The following is a 13,796-nucleotide window of genomic DNA, read 5'->3' on the forward strand; positions in this document are numbered from 1 at the left end:
ACCACTGAGTAACTACGTTTATTTTTTCCTATGTCAGTGGCTGAGGCCCCCCTAAAGGCTTACTTGTCTCCGGGCATCCCCACACTGCAGGGTTTTGCGGCTTGTAGATCCGGCACTGCCTGTTACCCAAAAAATAGATGTCCTGTTGATGTATATATAAAAGAGGAAGTGTATGTCCAGTTTCGATTAGCCTATCTGTGCATAAAGTGGACTTGAAGCAACAAATCAATCAATAAAAGAGGAAGTGTACGAACCGTACTCCCGAAAATTCGGAGTTTCTCATGTATCAAAACAAATTTAAGGGAATATGGAAGTGTTTAATTCGTAAAATATACTTCATTTAGTAGCAGCAGTAGCGGCGATTGGGTGCCAAAACGGGGGGTGGGGGCAAGGACAGGTTACTTTTTGGTTACCCCACGTATCCATTTATTAGAGGCTGTATGAACCTCAGAGCCGATGCATGTAGGGATATTCTTGGAAAAATTCCCGCCGGGAATCGAACCCGGGTCAACCACGTGGCAATCAGACGCCAAACCACCTTTTCTAAACTCTTTTCAAATATTACTTTTCATTTTCTTGTTTTAAATTAACTTTTACTCTTTTTAATTTTCAAGAGGACAAACACAAACACTCATGCCTTAATCAGGATTCGAAGCCAGCCAGGCCTCTGGCCTCTTAGCGAACTGTGCTGACCACTACCTCCAGATAGGTCACCAGCGACTGGACCACTTGACTCTCAGAAATAGATGGCTTACAGATATTTTAAGTAATATGATTAATTTTTACCATGATTAGTACATCAAATTTTAATTTAAAAATTGTCTATTAAGGCGGGAAATAATTATATTGAAAACCGTGAAATTAAAACCTCGGCAAGACCGGAAAGTCTACGGAAGTGAGGTCACTTAGTGCAGTTCGAAAACGCCAATTAAACGATCAATCCAGACAATAGCATGAATCACGCATCGTTGCAGACTTGAACACTTGACTCTTGCATTTGTTGTTCATTTGTTTGAAAGCACGGTAGTCGAAAGTCGATCAGGTGTTGGTTGAAGTTCTTCTAATGTGTGAAATGTAAGTATAAGAACATTTTAAAATGGTATGGAAAAACAAGTGTTTATAAGGCGGGAAAAACTCTTTAAGTTTTAGCTACTGATCGTATATTTGGTGTTACAGTCGAAGTGCAGTTCGAAAGACTTTCACTTCCAATCCAAGACTTCAAGACTGATCTGCAAGACCACTCTCGAAGGAAGTTTACTTCAGATACGGAACACGACAGAGAGAGAGAGAGAGAGAGAGAGAGAGAGAGAGAGAGAGAGAGAGAGAGAGAGAGAGAGAGAGAGAGAGAGAGAGAGAGAGAGAGAGAGAGAGAGGAGGGATGGAGGGAGACCCGGCAAGGATTTTCTGCTTGCAGTGACACGAAAGTAAACGATGAGAACACATCTGAAGCTAAGATGCAACTATTTATGTTTCAGTTATTTTTGTAATTTTCTTTGGTAACTATTTCATCACAAAATGGCTACCAATTGTTATATTATTGCAAAACATAAAAAAATAAATAAAGGATATAGTATATATATATATAAAGTATATTTATTTTTAATTTAAAATGTAAATTAGTTGAATTCTCATTCATACAAATTACATATAAAACCCTTGATCATTTACTCAATTTTTTTCCACTCTTACATTTTGGCGGATTGATGCATCTGTAGCTGCTTTCAGCAAGCTCTGGAATCAACCTAATTTCAATTCCTGATTCCAATTCCCTGTATTCATTTTAATCATAGTCCTGCAAGCGCCATCTTCCTCAGCTTTACTCTGTCGAGCTTTGCTCCTGAGTTTTCAGGCAGAGACTCTACAAACACAACACCACCTCGCAGGCGCTTGTACACCGCTGTTCTGTCTGAAAAGTGAAACAATAATTACAGCAGGAAACAGCGTGCCTTAAAATATGCCGTGTTAACACTTAATTTACAAATTTAGTTTCACTTTCACACTTTCAAATTTATTGAAAATAAAAATTTAATTATATAAAACACGAGGCATATTTTTAAAGTAAGTTCCGTTTTGATATTACATAAACACAAGGACACATGTTGTAATAATTTTATTTTTACATGAAAGCATGGGCCTACATCTACTTTTCAACATAATTGCCACCTACATTAAGGCACTTAACCTAACCTAACCTAATTATCGTATCGTACGACCAGCTTCAGAATGCCATCTTCATAGAAATCGGCCGTCTGATGTGGTAACCACTGCTGCACGGCCGTTTTCACGTCGTCATCTGCGTTAAAGCGTTGACCGGCACGGTGCTTCTTTAAGTGCAGAGACAAGTGATAGTCACTGGGAGCTAGGTCAGAGCTATAGGTAGGTTGATCAATTTGTTCCCAATGACGCGATGTGATCTTGGGTTTGAAGCGCCGCGTGTGGACGAGCATTGTCGTGAAGCAATACGATCCCTTTACTGAGCATCCCGCGCCTTTTGTTTTGGATTGCACAACGCAGTTTATTCAAGGTCTCACAATATGTCGCAGCATTTACTGTGTCATCCCGAGGCAAAAAAATCCACAAGCAACAGCTACCGTGCACATGATTTTTCTGGCTGAAATTGTTTGCTTGAACTTCACTTTCTTGGGTGATGTTGAATGCCTCCATTCCATGGACTGTTGTTTTGATTTCGGTGTAGCGTGAGACACCCACGACTCATCACCAGTGACAATTTGGCTCAACAACTGATCGCCTTCGGCACTGTACCTCTCGAGGAATGTCAAAGCACTGGCTAACCGTTTGGTTTTGTGTAAGTCAGACAGCATTTTTGGTACCCACCGTGAGCACAACTTTCGGTAATTTAAGCGTATTGTCACAATTTCATACAGACACTTGACCGAAACTCCGTAGATAAAGATGCAATTGTAAAGCGTCTGTTTTCGCGCACATTTTCATCAACTTGCTGCAGCAGGTCATCGTTAATGACGGACGGTCCCCCACTTCGTCCCTCATCGTTCATGTTTGTACGGCCATCTCTAAATGCCCTCACCCATCTTCTTACCATGCTATCGCTCATAGCGTTATCTCCATACACTTCTGCAATCTGCCGATGGATTTCGGCCGCTTTTACGTCCCTTGCACTTAGAATACGAATGACAATCGTCTGAACCACACCTGAACAACTGTCCACTCGGGAGAACGGTTGCGTACTGCTGTCTGTGGCAAGCCCATAGATGCAGGTCATCAGCGTTCATGTGCGAAACGGCGAGTGCAGCGCTACAGCGGCCTAATTGCAAAACGGAACTTACTTTAAAAATATGCCTCGTACATTCCTATAGAATCAGCGATGCTAACCAGATCAAAATTGGAAGGTTTAACATATAAAAATTATTTTTGTTATACGTGTATTTGTGTGTCTCGATCTTAAAGTGAACGATTAAAACCGTATTGCTTGGTTCTAATTTAATTTTTCACACAAATAATATACGTATAGATCAATCTTGATTTTAACAAAACAAAGGTAGTACTGGTTTTCTTGACTCCAAGAGCCTATCATTTAATACCAAATGTGAAGTAATTTGTTCAAATTGGAAATCAACGTGTTCTATAATTGGACTTTTCTCATTTGATTGGAGATGAATCACAACAAAAGAAAAATGAGAAGCGTTATATCATCCACTATCTGGAGATAACATTGATATATTTGTCTGATAAATTTGATGCAACTGGACATATGAAAATGTAAAACTTACGAGATTTTGAGAGTGGTTGTCATCCAAGTCTAAATTCGTTGTAGAATTATTACTACCTCGAAGTAAGAGTGAATAGCACATCAGCAGAAAACGTAAGAAGGCTACTCTTAATTTGAACTGCATGGCACACCGCTTCGATTCATAAGTAAGATATTAAATATTCTTTGTTTTACCATTCTTCACTTCTGCTGTTTGACCACATTATATTTATTTTTCTTTCTAAATTCTTTCTGATATGGCTACCAACTGAATTAGAAATGTATTTTGTTTGAAACCCCAGAGCAGAGGCTCAGATTCCAACCTAAAGATCTCCGCAATAACCTTGTTCTATAAACCCAAAGACGTCGCTGCTATTTCACAATAATTAATTATTTGTAGATTTGTGCCTTTTCCGTATTTGAACATAAGAAATTATCCACATATTTATGCATCAAGAAAGATTCATATTTTAAATGTAATATATGCTTTTTATGATACTATTTTTAAAAAAAGTTATTAGAACTATATAGTGTCACGTGTCAGTTCCGACAACACAATGAAAAATGCAAGGAAGACCTGTTTGACGAGAGCAACGATAGATGGCAGGGCGTCATATAAAGAAGAGCAGAGTTCATTGTAGAAACTAGGAGCGGAGAAGACTGATTATATATATTATAGTAAATGCAAAATATATAAAGGAAGAGTATAAAATTATAGAAGGAGTGAATAAAATGTTGTAAATAGCCAATTAAGATAATTAAGAACATGCTTCTATATGAAACAATTAGGAAAGTTAATAAGTGAGCAAATGAATTCAGAAATGTATCTCCTTTCTGATCCTAGTGATCAAAATTTAATTTAATACCTCTGACGAGGAGAACATCGTGATCTTTTGTGTTTGTCCGTCCCTCGTTAGCGCTGTGTTCAATTAGACGCCCCGAAGCACTTACGGTTGCGCTCCTTATTAGACGCACTGGGCCATAGGCAGCCCTTGCTGTTAGCGATCCTGGGCTATCCTCCTTTTCTGTCGTTACATAGGAGGTAGCGCTACTGTCAGTTTAGTCGCCCATAATCTTTCTATAAGTATAGCTTGTGTCGTTTGTATAATGCCAAAGAATCGGGGAAAACGAGCTCATACATGTAATAAATGAGATTACGCTTTAAAGGCAAGGACAATAAATTAGAAGAAAGAAAAGAAGAATAAGCCTTTTCCAAAAATAAAAATAAAAATATATCCCATCCAACCTAGCAAGCGATATGTACCTGCCACAAACTTCTTGAGTTCTTCTTCTGTGACATCATGGCCAGGCCTCTTCACCACGAAAGCCCTTGCAAGGTGTGTGCACTCTGGATGAGGGATTCCGACTACTCCTGCCATGAACACGGCTGGATGTTGCTGGAGGATTCCTTCCAACTCCACAGGGGACACCTGGAGAATGAAACAAACCACATTCTGCCATTAATAGCAATATGTTGTTTTTTAATCATCAGTTCGATCTTCCCACTAGTTTTTCTCTGGTTATTAACAATGTATTCTGGCGCCGGAGTTGATGCGAGGAGAATGTTGATGTGGGGAAGATTGTCAGAGAGGAACATTATCAAATTACAACTGTTCAGTAAAAACATCCTAACTTAGGGATATATTAAAAATGCTGCGATGTTCTTAGAATATGGAGTACATAAATACGTATGTACTTAAACAAAAATGTTACAAACTCCTTCAGCACATTATTTACTGCTCGTTGATCAATACAGAACTCTGAGATTCCAGCCAGCTTTATCCAAAGAGACACATGGTTAAAACAATTCTGATCTCTTTATGGGGGCTATTGGCAGGATGTTCACATTTCTGTGTTTCCTTGGTGCGGGCGGGAACTTCACTTCCGATTTTGTATATAATAACATGGGGTTCAAAGGTGTTAAGGCAGTGTCTGAAGAAAAGGCAACAATCATTGTTTGGCTTTCGGTTACAACACGAGGTTGGGAACAATTTTCTTTCTCGGGTATCTCTGCATAGTTTTCAGACATATACGATACGGAAAAATCAGTGGATTCGTGCAGTAAAGCGAAAAGACTGAACACAAACACGAGGGAATGGGCTCTATAGTCGACGCTATAATCACCGGAGTAAATCAAATGAAAATATTTTACGTTTTTCGAAAATTATAATTGTCTAACGCACATGTGTTGACTATAGTTAAAAATTGGAACCATTTATAATCATTCAGTATTCCAAAAATTATGTTTTTAAGTTAATTTAATGTAATCAATGTAAACTTTATTAGCAAATTTTTTACTAACTTCTAAAGTCTTTTCTTGAACGACACTTCCAAAAGTTAATAATAAAATAGAATAAATGTGTATTTCAGTATTGTAACTGTTGTGCTGGATATGCACTTGGCTTGTAGATCGAGTAGCATTAATACATAAATAATAATAATAAATTTCGAAAAAGTTTCTTTTTTCCATCAGTTTAGTAATTATTTATTGTACAATAACGTTTATAACAGTTGTAATTATTATTATTATTATTATTATTATTATTATTATTATTATTTCTACCATTCTACATTCATTACTGGCCTTTATCCCCTACAAAAGTTTCTTACGACGCTCTCTCCAAGCCATATGATAAAATTAAAGGGGCTGTGTTAGAGTACACAATGTAGAAAATTATACATTTTACTGTTGTAAAATTGAAGTATTTCAATGTTTATTTATGTAAGCTTTATTTCAGTCTACAGAAGTCTTAACACGAAACTGTTTGTAGAAGATCAACATTGTCTTGGAAAATATTAATATTTTACTTTATATCTGCATCTAGAGCCTCCGGGAACTTCTAAATTTTTACCAGATACTTTTGGTTCTCTCTCTCGCTTTCAAATTTCAAGTGATCCAGTCTGTATGCGATCTTTTGTAACAATATAAGCTCGAATGTAATCTGTATCCCACTTGTTTACATTGGGAATTTGGTCAAACCGGAAGTTCATATTGTACCTGCGATAATCGAATTGCCTGATCGATTATTTTTTGATTACTCAGGAATAACCCCCATATTTTTACATCAGACTTGTGGAAACAGAGTTTTTAAAAATTTTTCTTTCTGAATCGGCGGCCATTTTTGAAAATGACGGGAGCAGAATAAACTATTTCGGTTTCAGTATCTTATCTTTATTAATATAAACAGGTTTTTATCTCTTGCAACGTTTGTGATGGAGATATATGCAGCCTCAAACATTCAATTAGTCAGAAACACTCAAATTAAAACTTACTAAGTGCATGAGGTACTTGAAAGTGCTGGATAACCTCTCCAAAACATAGAGATTGCACTCCTCATCAAAGAAGCCAAGGTCTCCCGTGTGAAACCAGCCCTCTGAGTCTATCACCTCTGTCGTTAGCTGCAAGAGTTAAGAGAAAGTTAGAAGTAGATCAGCATTCTCTACTTTTCAGTGGTTATGTTATTAAAGAACTGGGAAGAACATTTGCTACTCTCTCAACGACAAAGTTCCTTTAATTATTCCAAGATCATACCATTAGCATTGAATTCTACTGTATTTAATATGTTATTTAAATGGCTTACTTCTTTGTGTCTCTTGGCATCTCTGTTGTTGAACAGATCGTAAGTAAATAACAGCAAAAGGGAGAGAACTCACCTCTGGTTCGTTGTAGTACCCTTTCATTACGGCAGGCGATTTCACCTGAATTTCTCCCTTCCTATTGCGCCCCAGGACCTCTCCCGTTGCAATGTCCACTATCTGGAAAAGTAAAGGGTCTTCTGAACGGAAAAATTCTTACTATAATTACTATTAAGTTATTGAATCTTTGTTTGTTACAGTATCTTGACCAAGAGCAAAGTTGGTGAGATGACAACTCCCCTTTCAGCCCAGCATTTCATTTAATAATAATAATAATAAAATCAGTAAAGAAAGTCAAATGCAGAAATATACAGCAAAATATAAGAATGACCTCAAAAGAAAGACTATATACGTAACTCCTTTTCCGATCATCATTTTCGTTTTGAACCTCAAGATTTAGACAGAAAGAACGATTAGCCAGTAGTACTGTGTAACTGACAATACAACCCCTATGAAACATATTCTGAAATTTTTGTATTAGAGTAATATTAACATTCAAGACTAACAAACATCGTTCTGCGACATAGGATGTAGGGGGCCATGAGAGTGTTAAACAGAAAGAAGTCAGCCTCCACAATTACAAAGCAAAGACCCAAGGTTCGAATCCTGGGTTTGATCCCAAAACCCTTTCATTATTTCTCTATTCATCTATATTGTTGCGATTAACCTAGGGAGGTAAAAAACGGCGTAAATAACAGAAACACAATACATTAATTAAAACATGGAGCAACCTATATTAGTGAATACAAAATTAGGTTGTTTTTCCGTTTTGATTCGCAGTCGAGGAGTGTAGTGCGTTTCCTGTTTCTGGTTGACAGTTACTCTTAAATCAATAGAAAGTACTTTGAACCAAGGGTCTTTCCAGCTTTTGAGAGATTATGAAAGTTTAAAATTTTTAAAATTTTCCTCACTTTTTCAGAAAAAAAGTACTGGATAATTTTAGCAGAATCTGTAAAGTAGTGAACACTTACCTGATGTCATTTAGTACGAAATATATTTATATGTTCCACTCACCCTGGCTTGAGAGTATGGAGTTAATTTTCCTGTGTGTATGTATTCGACCTCTGGAATAAGAAACACATAAACATAGCTGAAAAATCCTTATTATTAGATCTCTCAATTCTACGCCATATGAAAGAACCACAAGTGGTCAACATTAAGAATTAAAGGAAGCAAAATATTCAGTTTAAATGTTTTCCTAATAGTCAAAGCTACATGTAAAGCTCTCCACAATAGCCTTGTTTTATCAACCCAAAGATGTTGCTACTTTTTCTTTCTTGTTGTTCCAGGAGATTTTAGAAATTATTAATCAAATATTTTCCAAATAATGTAATCTAAGTCTCTCGTATAGTGAATCACTTAAAACTTGCACCCCAAATATTTCATAAACAACAATAAATATTGAAAATCTGCTTTTGCAGATATATAGGTTTGAGGGGTCTCATGAAATTAATGAACACAATACGTTCAACTACGTAAGGAAATACGGCTTTCAACACAAACTTACTTTTTTTTAAAAAAAATGGAAACCCCATTTTATTTTCAGCTGATTTGAAAGTACGGAAAAAATCAATAAGAATGGCGTTTGTTACATTGTAATACGTCAAGTGGTTCTCAAGTAATTGTAACGTGAAGTTGACGCTTGAACATTCTAACAAGTTGATTCGTATATTGTAACATACATATCCCCCTTTTGACGTCATTTGGGTATCGTAACAAACATGTTACTATTCTGCATACTACGCATTGAGCCTAGGAAAGTTGTTACTTTCTAACAACTGCGGGTTACAAAAGGTTCTGATAAATATTCAACTCAACTAAGATTTATTGGACTTACAGCTATACAGGTGGCTGTTTATGCCCAGCATACATTATACGTACATAAGATACATTTTTGATAAATTTTACACACAAAATTCATAAAGGCTCTTAAATACAATTTTATATGACTACATTAACTCATTCAGTAACAAAAAATTATTATAATTTTATATCAGCTTTTCTCAAGAAAGCAAGTATAACATATCCAATTCTAACATCTGGAGCATACAACATTGAAGTCATATTAATGGGAAAAGGAACATTAATTTTTGACAAAGTTTTATATAAGGTCTTTCTTTTCTCTGAGTGAATTGGACATTCCAAAATAATATGATGAGCATCACCCCTTAAATCACTAAATTCGGAGATTTCAAAATGTGTATTTTAAATAAATAATGATATGTTCTGGCGTGACCACTTCTTAGTCTATTTATTAAAACAATTGCATTTCTTGAACCTTTACAATTATAAAACCAAGGTTTTTTCCTAATGTAATCAACATAAGGACGATAACTTTCACCAACACTTTGTAATGAATTATTACACCATAAGTTCCATTCTTCAAAAATTTTCTTCTTAACCCTCGGCAAAAGATCTGTGTAATGCAATGGTAACTGGATTGTTTCATTCAATTGAGCAGCTTGTTTTACATATCTGTCTGCTTGTTCATTTCCGTAAATATTAATGTGTGATTTTACCCACATATAATGAACCACTTTTCCATTGCTTATTAAGCTGTTAGTTGCACGAATACAATTGATGACATATGGTGATATTTTAAATAAATTTTTATAATTACCCTGTAGATTGTATTGCTTGTAAAACACTTGGCGAATCAACTAGTATTAGAAATTTCTGTTCAGGAACTGTACCAATATAAATCAAAGCTTGATATACCGCATATATTTCTGCTGTAAATATGGATGCCTCCACTGGTAACCTAAACATTTTTGATATATTTCTTTCAGTATCATAAAGAGCTGCTCCTACTCCACTTTCAGTTTTAGACCCATCTGTATATATGTGATAAAAGTCTTCCCAAGATTCTCTAAACTCAGCTGAATGATTATATTTCGGAAAATATATATTTTGAATTGGTTGTGTGGGAAATTCTAACGAGTACACTGGCAATGTTCTTGCTATGAGTACTTGACTACATTCATGATGATATTTACTAAATAGTTGTACCCAAAGCGTAGCTGATTTATCATTGGTTATTCCTGAATCATGCAGCTCTAAAAGATTTAATAAAACATCATTGAAAGGATGCCATGGTGAATGTTGAATTTTAAATAACATTTTTATTGCGATTAACTTTATCCTCACAGAAACCGAACATTCTACTGACTCCATTTATACCACTACATTAGAAGTACTGTTCATTAATCCCAAACATCTTTTTAGAATTTTTCGTTGCTGGACTTCTAGTGGAGAAAGTTTTGTTACTGGAAGATTACACAAGACCATTAACCCATAATCTAATACTGCTCGATAATAATTCTTATAAAACATAAGCATACTGGTAGGATGTGCTCCCCATTTGGTATTCGCCATAGCTTTAAATAAATGAAATATTTTATGAGATCTATTTTTCATCATATTTATTTGATCCTGCCATGATAATGAAGCATCAAAGTATACACCTAGATATTTTACTTGTGAAACAATTGGAATTGGTAATCTCCTAGGAATAATGTTGAAAATATTTTGAAGACCCTTATGCTTAAATACCACTATTTTGGACTTTTCTAAAGATATTGATATTTTTCTGCTTTAACCATTCGTTAAATTCTATTAATTTATATTCAAACATTGAAAAATCTTTTAAGTGATTGTTTGAGTCTAAATATATACATACATCATCAGCATATTGTAGAAATTGAAATGGGGAATCTATTATTGTTTAAATATCTGATAAATAAACATTAAATAATAATGGGCTAAGAGGACTTCCCTGTGGTAGTCCTTGTCCAATATGTATTGGACCTACCATTTCTGAACCAAAATGAAAATAAAGTTGTCTTTTAGATAACAATTTCCATGTCAATATGAGTATAAAATGTGGCACTTTTAGTAATTGAAGTTGTCTCAATAGAACAGTAATATCTACGTTGTCGTATGCACTTTGAATATCAATAAAGGCTGAAAGTACTGATTGGTTTCTTTTAATAACGCTATAAATATGAGAAGATAATGTTACTAATGCATCCTGGGTTCCATAACCTTTACGAAATCCCATTTGTCTGGGAGAAAATACCTTTTGACCTTCCATAAACCACTCTAATCTTTTTAATAAAAGCTTCTCGAAAATTTTTGCCAGTACGGAACTTAGAGCTATTGGGCGATATGACTGACCCAACGAAGGTTTTTTCCCCTGGTTTTAGAATTGGCATAATAATTTGAGAGGTCCATGCAACGGGAATTTTACCCGATAGGAATATTTGATTGAAAATTTTACATAACATGCTTAGTGCATTCTGTGGAAGATTTCGTACCATAGAATACGTAATTCCATCAATGCCAGGAGCAGAATCTTTAGACCCTTGAAGAATTTCATGAATTTCATTTACAGTGATAGAGGATGTGAACCCCTTTGAGTATTTTGATGTAGATGAGAACGTGTAGAATATATTAGGAGGTTCACAGGCTGATGTAAAGGGTGTAGGAATGACTTTATTAATAAAATCGGTTTTCCATTCAGTGGACAAAGGTAAAGTCCGACTTACATGTGCTTTTCTAAGTGATCTGTACTTGCGCCATATGACGTCTAATTTTGTGTTAGGGTTTATTTCTTCGCAATATTTTTGCCATGAAAATCTCTTAGCCTTTATATATACACTTTTCTAGATTTTGCAGTAGCTCGTTTTAAATTTATCAAAGTTGCAGGTGAAGGAGCACTTACAAATTGTTTCAATGCTTGTAATCGCTTCCTTTTTGCTAGAAAACATTCTTCATTCCACCAATCTATTTTAGGAAAATTTCGATCATATTGCGGTTTCAGTCGGGGACAGGCATAATCCATAACTTGAGTTATTATATCCACAATGTTTTCATATTGTACAGTATATTGGTTTTGATATTCTTTAGTTGAAAATTTTAAGTCTAAAACTGAATTATATTTCATCCAATCTGCCCTCTTTACGCTCCACTTACGAATTGTTTTTTGTTTTATTAATTTTGGAAATTTTTGAGATATGTTAGCGTGATGAAACATGGAAAATGATCACTAGTTCGTAAATCAAAGTCTATTTCCCACACAAAATCAAAACACTGATTATCAGATATTAAAGTTAGATCAATAGAGGACATATTGTTTCCATTTGGTGGAACATGTGTTGGAGATCCATCATTTATAACTGTCAAGTTATTATAATCCATCCAATCTTCAACTGTCTTTCCCAAAGTATCAATTCTATGATCACCCCACAATGTATTATGACAATTAAAATCTCCTGTTATGATAAAGGGATGTTGAAAGCCAGATAAAAGAGAATTTAGATCAGAGCTCTGTATTTGTTGCGAAGTATAATGAGATGGAATATACAAGCTAATAATATTATAAAGTAAGTTGTTTAACTGAATTCTTATACCGACCACTTCTACATTCTATTTGGAAAATAAATCATGTGTTGAATGAAACTGAATTTGTTGAAATGGTACACTTTCATGAACAAAAATTCCCACACCCTTATTTCCTACATTATAATCATTTAATATACTATGATAGTGAGCAATATGAATATTTTCTGATTTTAAACCCCATACCTCACTAACACAAATAATTAACGGGTGACACTCATCTATTAATTTAATTAATTGAAGTTTCCTTGCAGAGAAGGATCTTAAATTCCATTGTTTTATTAATGGCAAGAATTTTCTTTGCTGGTAACACATTGTTGTTTTAAATTAAGGGGTGTCCCCGAAATCTTGTAAGTCTTGAATTAGTTTTAAAATTTGTACAGAAATTTCGTTACATTTTAAGATTATTTTCCTAATATATAATAAATCATCACTTACTGTAATTGTTGTGGTAAGTTAAGCTATTAGATGTAGCAGATTTACTAGCGATTCTTTCTGAGAAGGACTCTCCGCTGTTGTTCGGCGTCCAATCGAATCTGATTTTCTATCCTGTTCCTTAGAGAAACACGTCGTGCTCACAGGTTCACTTGAATTAGCCACTGCTGATGATGTTGACCCAATTTGTGGATCCTTGTGTTTATTTTTGTCCTTCATCAAAACAGGTTTAATTGTTTTCCTCAATTGTGAAGCAGAATGCAGTCTAAAATTTTCCCCGTGTTGTTTTTTAAAACTTTCATAAGACCGGTCAGATTCTGGTGGCACTTTCTTCCAACAGAGGCTACTCAGATATGTGTCATTTCTTCTATTTTCCCAATCTGTAACAGAATTAAATCTGTTTGTAGTAGGACTTTCTGATGTGCAAGGGCTGTCCTTGTTTATTGATTCCTTTCTTATCTCTAGCAATTTAGGAAAGTCTTTAGCAGAGGTCGCATATGTTCGCTGTTCATTTCGTGGATCAATTCCAAAAATTACTTGTTTCCTTGCATCTTGATAGGAGATGTTGTTATAAGCAATCAGCCTTTGTATTTCTCTC

General features: G+C 35.1%; 1 protein-coding gene across 1 annotated transcript in view; it reads right to left on the reverse strand.

Annotated features, from left to right (window-relative positions):
• Positions 1–1,784: 1,784 nt before the first annotated feature.
• Positions 1,785–13,796, reverse strand: part of LOC145983117 (luciferin 4-monooxygenase-like) — a 48,932-nt gene continuing 36,920 nt past the window's right edge. The window contains exons 9-13 of the mRNA XM_083116397.1: positions 8,378–8,427; positions 7,382–7,483; positions 7,001–7,126; positions 4,992–5,157; positions 1,785–1,906 (exon numbers count right to left, since the gene is read on the reverse strand). Of these exons, the coding sequence (XP_082972523.1) occupies positions 1,785–1,906; positions 4,992–5,157; positions 7,001–7,126; positions 7,382–7,483; positions 8,378–8,427 (566 nt within the window). The remainder of the gene's footprint in view (positions 1,907–4,991; positions 5,158–7,000; positions 7,127–7,381; positions 7,484–8,377; positions 8,428–13,796) is intronic.

This window comes from Lepisma saccharinum, unplaced genomic scaffold (assembly GCF_977018435.1).
Source record: "Lepisma saccharinum unplaced genomic scaffold, izLepSacc3.1 HAP1_SCAFFOLD_659, whole genome shotgun sequence".
NCBI classification, from domain to species: Eukaryota; Metazoa; Arthropoda; class Insecta; order Zygentoma; family Lepismatidae; genus Lepisma; species Lepisma saccharinum.